Source organism: Centruroides sculpturatus, unplaced genomic scaffold (genome assembly GCF_000671375.1).
Source record: "Centruroides sculpturatus isolate CEXI.00-Female unplaced genomic scaffold, Cexi_2.0 scaffold1806, whole genome shotgun sequence".
Classification (NCBI taxonomy): Eukaryota; Metazoa; Arthropoda; class Arachnida; order Scorpiones; family Buthidae; genus Centruroides; species Centruroides sculpturatus.
This window is the reverse complement of record NW_019386022.1, coordinates 57272-67177: the sequence shown is the minus strand read 5'-3', so window position 1 is coordinate 67177 and position 9906 is coordinate 57272. Positions and strand designations below refer to the sequence as shown.

Genomic DNA, 9906 nt, shown 5'->3' with positions numbered 1-9906 from the left:
AAGTGATTGATTTAATTTTATTTAATCCTTTAAAATACTTTATTCAAGACAAGACTAATATTTTATAACTTCTATTCTAATTCTATTAAGTAAGAGTTTTAAACTTTTATTGTATAAGTGGTTAGTGGGCTAGGCTAGGCAATTTTATTGTTAAAATCAGTGAGAAACTGAAATTACCTAGTTAGTTAAATAGTTAATTAAATTAATGAGTATCAGTATCTTAGATATATGATGATATGAATGTATATGATTCATGATTGTTATAATAATAACTAACTACTAGACTACTGCTAATAACTTACTACTTTACTAACACTAATAATTAAATTACTTATAAATAACTACAGACTGATATTAAAGCCTATATAAGAAAACTGGTAAGACTGATAGCCACTGATTATTCGTCCTTACATTATTATAATATAATATATTAATACAAATTAATTGGTAGAATTACCTCTGCTATTATTTAACTTAAAGATTACATTATAATTATAATCTAACCAAACATTTAAAGTTAATTATATCTATCTCAAATGTTAAACCGAACCAAAGTTAAGTTTACTACCTAAATGTGTAAGAAGCTTTACTGATTTACTGTATAGTGACCAGTGTAAATAATAAAAGTTTCTTAAGTATTTAAAAAAATGTTTTATTTCTTTAAAAACCCCATAAATTACTGGATAGATAGATAGATAACACTTTATTGCACCAAAAATACATCTGCGCTGGATCCGTGCTGGATCCAGCTGGAATGATGTTGATCCAGCAAAAATCCAGCTGGATTGAAAACACTGCTGGATTGCAATCCCTAGTTGAGATATGTAAGTCAAACAAGTACAATTGGTTAAACAAATAAAAACTGTTCAATAATTCATAATTTGATAAAATTAGTTTAATTAGAATTATTCACTGATTTTCCGGAATAGTTACCTAATGCTGGGTATCCATCAATTTTTACCAAAATGCTACCTCACATACAATGTCCCAATTTTTGGTATTGAAATTATGATAGCCCTAATTGTACAACTGTCAATACATAAATATGGCAGGTTAAAACAAAACTAGTCAAGCAACACTGTACATATAAAGATTTGTTTTTCCATCTTAAATACATGACTAGTTTAATTAATTCTTACAGAATAATTATAAATTAAAAATATTTAAATTACAAATTTGAACTATTTTTTTAAACAATTGTTTTATTTTTTCCAAGATGTCTGCAAAAAATGAATTCATTATCTGATCCATATTCAAGTAGCCAGGCATTTTTTTTATATCTATTTGATAAATAATAAATTAATTAACTCAAAAAAAATCACCAAGAAATTGATGAAGATTGGAAAAAAAATTGAAAATCTGAAGAATTTGTAGAAATATAGTAGAAAAATACCTGACTAAAAATAAAACTATTTTCAATATACAATTACAGTAGAGCGTCGATTTTCCGAAAGTCAATCATCCGAAAGAATTCCAGTCGGCAAATTTAAATTTTCGCCAGTGCTGTGGCGCTTCAATCTTTGGCTATGTCTTGGGCTACTCAAATATTTTACGTTTTTGATACTAAATTAACATCTGAAGTATAATTTTTTATTATTTTTATATTTTTCAATATATTTATTTTGTTTGTACAAAATAAAAAAATAATTTTTAACGATACAATAGTCTTTGTTAGGCTTAACATCGACAAAAATTCAACGCGAAGCGACACGCAACGGAGAAAAATTTCAACTTCGGATACGTTAAACTATTTTTTTGTACGTAAATCGGTTATCCGAAATATCAGTTATCCGGACAACCCCAATCCCCAATTGATTCGGAAAATCGACGCTCTACTGTATTAATTTCTATAAATTTCCAAACTGTATAACAATTTTCAAGATTGTAAAAAGCAAACACTTCAAATTTTAATAATATTATATTGGGATTTTATAATAAATTTTTCTAATTATAAGACCATACAATTTATTACAAATTAAATAATGCAATCATTGTTATAAAAGAAAGTATAAGATTATTTCAAAAAGTTAATTCATTCCATATCAAGTTTAGTTAAGTATTGAAAATAGATCATTATTTGTCATACTACTATTGTACTACATAAATTGATTAAAATGATTTTCAAAAAAATGTAATTAATCATTAACATACAATAGTAACATACAATATTAGTAACATACAATATTAAATAGATTAGCTTTGTTTTCACTTAGCACATCTGAATATATAGACTTAAAACCAATCACTAAAGCTTTACATAAATTTAATTATATAAAAAACAAATTAAGAAAGAACTGGATACTTCAATAAAAATTTCGTAACTTAAAATTACTGGAAGCCATAAATATTCAATTTTATCAATTTATAAATTCTACATATTGAAAATTACTTACTACATCTGGTATCATTAACATAATTTTTCCCAAAAATGAAGGTTTTGTTGATATTAATGATTCCTTTGTTTGTAATTTAGTGCCAATATGTAATCTGAAAAATATAATATAAGATGCAAACTTAAAACATATGACATATTATGTGATAAAACTTCATAGAAAAAATGAAAATAATAATACAGAATCACCATCACAAACATCATTTACAATAAATACTATATGAATGATGTTCTAATCATCTTAAAAAAAAATTATGCTTTTCTACAAATCAGGGCTGTGGAGTCGTGTAAAAATCCACTGACTCCAACTCCGACTCTTCCTTACCATCCGACTCCGACCAGGGGTGGACTTGTTATCAAAAGAGACTCGTAAATTCTGATGTCATCACGTGACCTCAGAATAAAAGATTTTATAAATAGAGTTCTAATACAGATAGAACGTAGAAACTTTTTATTCCAAAGCTAAAAGACTTCTCTAAGTAATATATAAATATGTATTTGATAATTTTTACTTTTCCAGCTGTTATATATAACAGAGGAAAAGTGTAGCACTTGGTCAAAAAATGACCCCTCCCAAATTTTTACATTTTTGGACTCAGGACACATTGAAATTTTGAGATATGCAAAAGATTTCAGGTTTTTTTCTATATGTGTGGATGTTAGATTGTGTGGGAGGAGGCATGATTTTATTCACCCTGTTTGAAGTCTAATAATTTCTCTGGTCAAAGTGATCAGAATCGGAGTCAGATGATTTAACACAGGAGTTAGTTATTAAGCGTCAAAGTGGTTGAACTAAATCATGTCCCCATATACATTCTAACATCTTATGTGAGAATATATTAACAGGTTTTACTGTACTATTATAAAATGGCAGAAAAGCTTACTTTAAAGGTAGAGATGAGTTTTATTTTATTTTTTTAAATTTTGAATGCTAATAACAAGTAGAATATTCATTAAGAGATATGACACATGACCACTTTTATGTCTTCACCCTGTCGACCTTTAATTAAGAACCAAAATTTAATAGTATTAATGCCACTTTATAAGCAAGCTATAGTGCCACATTTCGTTTCTTAAACTTTACCCATTCTGAGATATTAAACAATATCTCAGAATGAAAAATAAAGAAATTAAACAAATTAGATGCTAACACACACACATGTGCAAAAAATTTTTCCTCTTTATTGACTTTTTTTAGGTGTTCGAAAGGTCTCCAAACGTGTAGATTTGCAAAAAAAACTTGGAGATTCAAATTTGACATGATTTCAATACTTTTCCATTTTATATACATAACAAGTTGATAAGTAAAAAGGAGTCAGGGTCAACATATTTTTTGATGACTCTGACTCCGGCTAAAACACCAAAACTCCACATCTCCAACTCTGACTCCACAGCCCTGCTACAAATGAACAAGCTAAACATAAACAGCATTAATTTACTTAACCTTAACTTTTCACTAATGGCTAGGTATATCTACATCAAAAACTATCTTAAATCTATTTTTTACATACATGGGCTATTTTTTAAATAAGGTCTGTTTGTGAATGAGAGTGAGAATGACATGCGATTGCAGCAGTGTGCACGAGCATCTGCTTTCAGCATGCTTTGTGTGTGTTTAGATGCCATTTGCAGCCGTATCATCTGTCTGTGTGCTGAGCTGTGAAAGATTATAATGTTCAAGAAAATTGAGTCACCTGCCGACTGTAAGATACGATCTGTTATTCAATTTCAGCACAAAAGATCATGGTAATTGTCTTTTGTGACAGGAAATGGACTTTGTTAGTGGATTTTATGCCAAGAAACACAACAATCAATTCTGATGCTTATTGCGTTACCTTGAGAAAACTCTGCCATGCCATACAAGACAAGCAGCGTGGCCTAATGTCTTCCGGCAGCAGGCGGCAGATTTCTTTGAAGTCAGAATTTTAAAAATTTTTGAGCGGTATGACAAATGTTTGAACAAAAATGGAAATTATGTAGAAAAGTAGATAAAAGTATGTAAAATATGGGAAAAAATATATTTTAACGATATTTACAGTATTTTTCTTATTATCAAAAAACAGACCTTATTTAAAAAATACCCTTCGTATTTTACATCCAAATTTCTTTTGATTCATTTAGCTAAAAACTTTTGTCTTACGATATCCTAGTTAGGCATGCATGCCTACACTCACTTTACAGATTCACAAAGAGTTAAATATAATTATTGGACTAACTCTATAAAATAGCCTCCAACTATGTAACATCCTTTGACTCATTGAAGGAAATTCAACATACCAATAATAATACTACTGGTAACTGTTGTTAGATTTTAGAAAAAGGGTTCTTTTAACTGACAAGGACAAACACAAAAAAAACATGCAAGGAAAAAAAGAAAATAATTTAATTCATGTGATAATACAGTAAAAAAAAAAAAGGGAATTCCAGCTGAAAAGGTTTTGGATTTTGATAGTCACCCAAAATCCAGTCATTGGTAGAACAATAAAAATTTTCACAACTAAAACAAAAAGAAGAAAACCAACAAAGTAATTACAAAAATATTTCTTAACACTAATTTACAACTAGAAGAAAATAGAAAGTAGGGGACAAGAAGTATTAAAATAGCAAATAGGACAGAATAAAAAAGACTACCCAAATTGTTCCATTATCATGAGGGCGTGTGAGCTTTGTAAACACACAATACTGTCTTCTATCTTCCTCTCTCTTGATTCTAGAACGGTTTCTTTTTTTCATCTAGTTGGCTCAAAAAAAAGGGTCACTCATTCTGATTCATCAAACTGAAAATGCCAGCTCTAACACCCTGATTCCATTCCAGGAATTTCAAAGTTCCCACTCTCAGTTACAGTCTTACCTATCTCTCAAGCACCAGAATGTCTCTCTTCTTTTGAGTTCTTCTCTCCCTCGAGCATCCACTCAAAAGTAATCTTTCTTCACTACACATGTCCTCAATAACCTCGAATTCATTGCTGGTAAATTCTGGGAAGTTACCCTCACCTCCAAGAAATAAGAATTAAGAAGTACTAAAGTTCTCAAAAGTGAAAAAAAAAAACAGGGAAAGATGTCAGAAAGACAAAAAAATGCAATATGGCAAAAAGCCACACTGTAAACAAACCACTTTCTTTTTTAATTTCATATCATCCAAATTTTCCAATGCATTGCTAGTAACAATAAGAAATGCATAACATTCCAATGCAACTAAACTATCTACCAATTATGCAACAATAAATTTCCCTAAATGACAAATAAAGTACTAGGATGTGTGTTATTCTAACCAAAAATGAAAAAGCTGGCATCAACACCATCCATGATGGCTATAATTTCAGTCCTCACCCAGAAACTTACTGAAGACAAGGACACTATCAAGAAGAAAAGGTCTGGTACATTTTAATTATTATTTGTTCAACTTCCCAAAACTGAAGTATATTGAAATATAGTCAAAGTCATCAAAAGCATCTCCCACATCAATGTAGTAAAATATGCAAAATATTTAACAAATCCATTAATAGCATATGTCTAAACAGAAAAAACAAGAATGCTCTCCTTCCACCTGAGTTTCTCCATAATCTTTTATACTAAGAGCAGATAGACTACAATATCTGCTCTTAGTATAAAAGATTATGGAGTCAGACATCACAGTCAGATCCCTTCAGCAATTTATCCTACCCCATTTTTCCCATCCCACACTAACATTCTTAATTCTTATGACTTTTATAACTGATGATGGTCCATAAATTGGGTTGAAAACAAATTTCCACAAACAGGTACCCACTATTATAAATGTGTGCTTTAGTAACTAAATCCCAAAACTTCATAATAAATATTGAAATGCAATTTTTATACAAACACATATTTATTTGAAAAATATTTAACTTGATGCACCCTTTTCTTATATTTTCACATACAAAGCAAATATATAACCTACAAAAAAATAATAAATATTAACCAAATATTACATATTTCGCCAACATCAGTTCCATTATAGCTAAAATAAATCCAATTTTTTATCCTTGTAAAGTATTATTTATTACTTTTGTTAAAAGTAAAACCATATGATTATTCAAATAATTAAGTATTTTAATGTGGTATTTTCTAAGACAGTGATGGGCAAACTACGGCCCGCGGGCCAGATGCGGCCCCCTGAAATGTTCTATCCAGCCCGCGCGACATTATTTCTAATCTGACGAGTAAAAAAGAATACAGGCTGTGGTGGTTGATGCACCACTTAACTTGAGTGTTCGTTGATTATATAAAATAACCGAAGCTTTATATCTCACCNATTCGGTTCAATTCCGGACATTAGTAGTAGTAATTGGGTTAATTTTAAATTAATCATTGTAGAAATAAACTCCAAAAAACACAAAAGACAAAATATTCCTCAGTAAAACGAAGTGTTAACAAAAACGCACCAATCTCCCTGACGAACGGAGCGCCCCCTCATTCCCAGCAGGTAATAGTTGTTGTGTATAATTTCAACTTCACCCCACTAGCAGACAGATGCAGGAAGGCTGTGCAGCCCATGATATATATAATGGGTACCAACTGTCCCTATTGAGGATATCAGTATATCAATCAGGGTTATAAGTATTTGTAAGAAAAAAGATTAGTAATAAACATGTATGGTTTGAGAATAGCTCAACTGGAGCACCTTCTGTTTTTTTCTGTGAATGGGAAAAACTAAGCTAGATGATGGTATAGTGTGTTCCTTAGTAATAAAGATTTTTCCCCATTCAACAGAATTTTGATTTTTTCTTTTTTTGTCAAATATATTCAACAGCCTCATGGGTTTTGTTCACTTATTAAAAAAATTTTGTGACAATTTGTTAATTCACAGTTCCACTGCCATTTTTATTTGTTTTTCTTGGTGGAAAAAAATCTATTTTAAGCTAAGTATTTTATTTATGTAGATTAAATTAAAAATAAATTAATTCTTAAAAAGTTGTTCGTCGATAGCTCAGCTGGTAGAGCAGTAAATTCTTAAATAAATTAAAATATTCTAAAACTAAAATAAATTAATTAACACATTAATCTAAACTAAATAAATACAATAAATGTTTTAATTTATTTTGAAATAATTAAAATATTTAATATAACTCTTTCTAACCTGTTACCGGTACGTCTACTAACTCTTAACAATCCAAAAAAAAAAATTTTTTTTTTTTGGATCGTTAAGAGTTAGTAGACGCACCAGTAACAGGTTAGAAAGAGTTATATTACAATTCTCCAATGTTGTGGTAAAGATGTGTAATTAAAATATTTGTTTGTTCCATTACATAGGAATGTTTATATTTGTTGATTTCTTTTGTTAATTTCTTTACATATGTAGTGTTGTGCAATGGCTTCAAAACTATTGATGGTCATGGACTCTATGGGTATGGTGCAATCATTGACAATAGATCAATGAGTAAATATGGTTGTATTCTAGTTTTTATTTTTTATTTACTTTTTTTGACTTTTTCTACCCTGTGGACACAGAGATTTTTATTTTTATTAAAGTCCTATCATGACCACAATCTTAACAGTCAGATTTTCTAACAAAATCTTAGTTGAGATTAGGGATTGCAATTGCTGAATCCCTCATCCAGCAATCCAGCTGGATCCAGCGCATTCTTCGACCTGCTGGATCCAGCACTGCGGATCCGCAAATACTCAATTAACTTTCTAAATAATGGCGCAAAAGTCTACGTTATCGGTGTTGCCGCGTTTCTACGTGTGCTATCACTCGGCGGCGAGGGCGACGTTGCCGTTCAGTGTGTCACATGCTACACCCCCTCTCTACACCACACTGCCTGCCTTTTTACCTCTGCTGATCTAATTGCCAGTTGACTTTCCACTCTCGCTAAATAATGTGTCTTCGTGCTAAATAAAATAAGTAACTCCTCTCCTAGTCCTGGTGCATAATTCTAATTTACGGTCGGTTGTGACGTCAATGAATCACATGACAGAACGATCTCAGTTTATTAATTAAGCCTATGGAGAGCTGCAGCCTCGCGCCTTGTCCACGAAACCTAACCTATAAACTGGCCGTAAAAGCTCTCTGTAGAAGAGAGTCGAGTTTGATACCTGCTGACACAACCTTGAAATTTATCTTACACAAACTAAAAATCCAGGACACAATCTTGAGTGCCGACCTTTCCGAAACACCCCGCAAAAGAATCAGAGAACGGCGTCTTATCAAGGTCACAGGGATGCTGATTTACATACAGAACCCCAAGAAGTATAACCAAAAAGTTAGAAAGCCCGATTATTCTTTCACAATACCGAAAAAATGCGCCAGGAGATGAAAAATGTGCTGAATCGATGAAATACATATGTAGTGGAACCAGAAAACGATGATCCAGATAACCCGCATTCATTCCCTGAATTTCACATTGGAATAAGAATCGGAGATCCAACTAAAGCGTGAGAAAGAAAACTTCACGAAACGAAAAGAAACTAGTGCTGAGAAGGATTATGATAAGTTATTAAAAAAGGAAATGGCTGTTTATAAACGTGAGAGAATCAAAGGTAAAAACTTATCTTTGATTTATGATTATTTGATGACCCTGAAACCAACTAGCATAGAAGCAGAAAGAGCCTTCCCTGCAGCGGGGTATATATGCAGTTCATTAAGAAATAGGTTGGGAGACAACACCATCAATACCATTTGTTTCTTAAGATCCAACTTCCAGAAAAGTAAAAAAAAAAATAAATAAATAAATAACAGAAGTGATTGATTTAATTTTATTTAATTCTTTAAAATACTTTATTCGAGACAAGACTAATATTTTATAACTTCTATTTTAATTCTATTAAGTAAGAGTTTTAAACTTTTATTTCATAAGTGGTTAGTGGGCTAGGCTAGGCAATTTTATTGTTAAAATTAGTGAGAACTGAGACTACCTAATTAGTTAAATAGTTAATTAAATTAATGAGTGTCTTAGATATATGATGATATGAATGCATATGATTCATGATTGTGATAATAATAACTAACTACTAGACTACTACTAATTACTTACTCACTACTTTACTAACACTAATAATTAAATTACTTATAAATAACTACAGACTGATATGTAGAGCCTATATAAGAAAACTGGTAAGACTGATAGCCACTTAGCCACTGATTATTCGTCCTTTCATTATTATAATATAATATATTAATATAAATTAATTGGTAGAATTACCTCTGCTATTATTTAACTTAAAGATTACATTATAATTATAATCTAACCAAACATTTAAAGTTAATTATATCTATCTCAAGTGTTAAACCGAACCAAAGTTAAGTTTACTACCTAAATGTGTAAGAAGCTTTACTGATTTACTGTATAGTGACCAGTCTAAATAATAAAAGTTTCTTAAGTATTTAAAAAAATGTTTTATTTCTTTAAAAAACCCATAAATTACTGGATAGATAGATAGATAACACTTTATTGCACCAAAAATACATCTGCGCTGGATCCAGCTGGAATGATATTGATCCAGCAAAAATCCAGCTGGATTGAAAACACTGCTGGATTGCAATCCCTAGT

The 9906-nt window shown here is 30.5% G+C and overlaps 1 protein-coding gene across 1 annotated transcript in view; it reads right to left on the bottom strand.

The window, feature by feature from the left end:
• The window catches only part of LOC111613167 (dynein heavy chain 8, axonemal-like), a 44467-nt gene that overhangs the window by 17642 nt on the left and 16919 nt on the right, over positions 1-9906 (bottom strand). Inside the window, exon 3 of the mRNA XM_023354491.1 lies at positions 2394-2487. Within this exon, the coding sequence (XP_023210259.1) occupies positions 2394-2487 (94 nt within the window). The remainder of the gene's footprint in view (positions 1-2393; positions 2488-9906) is intronic.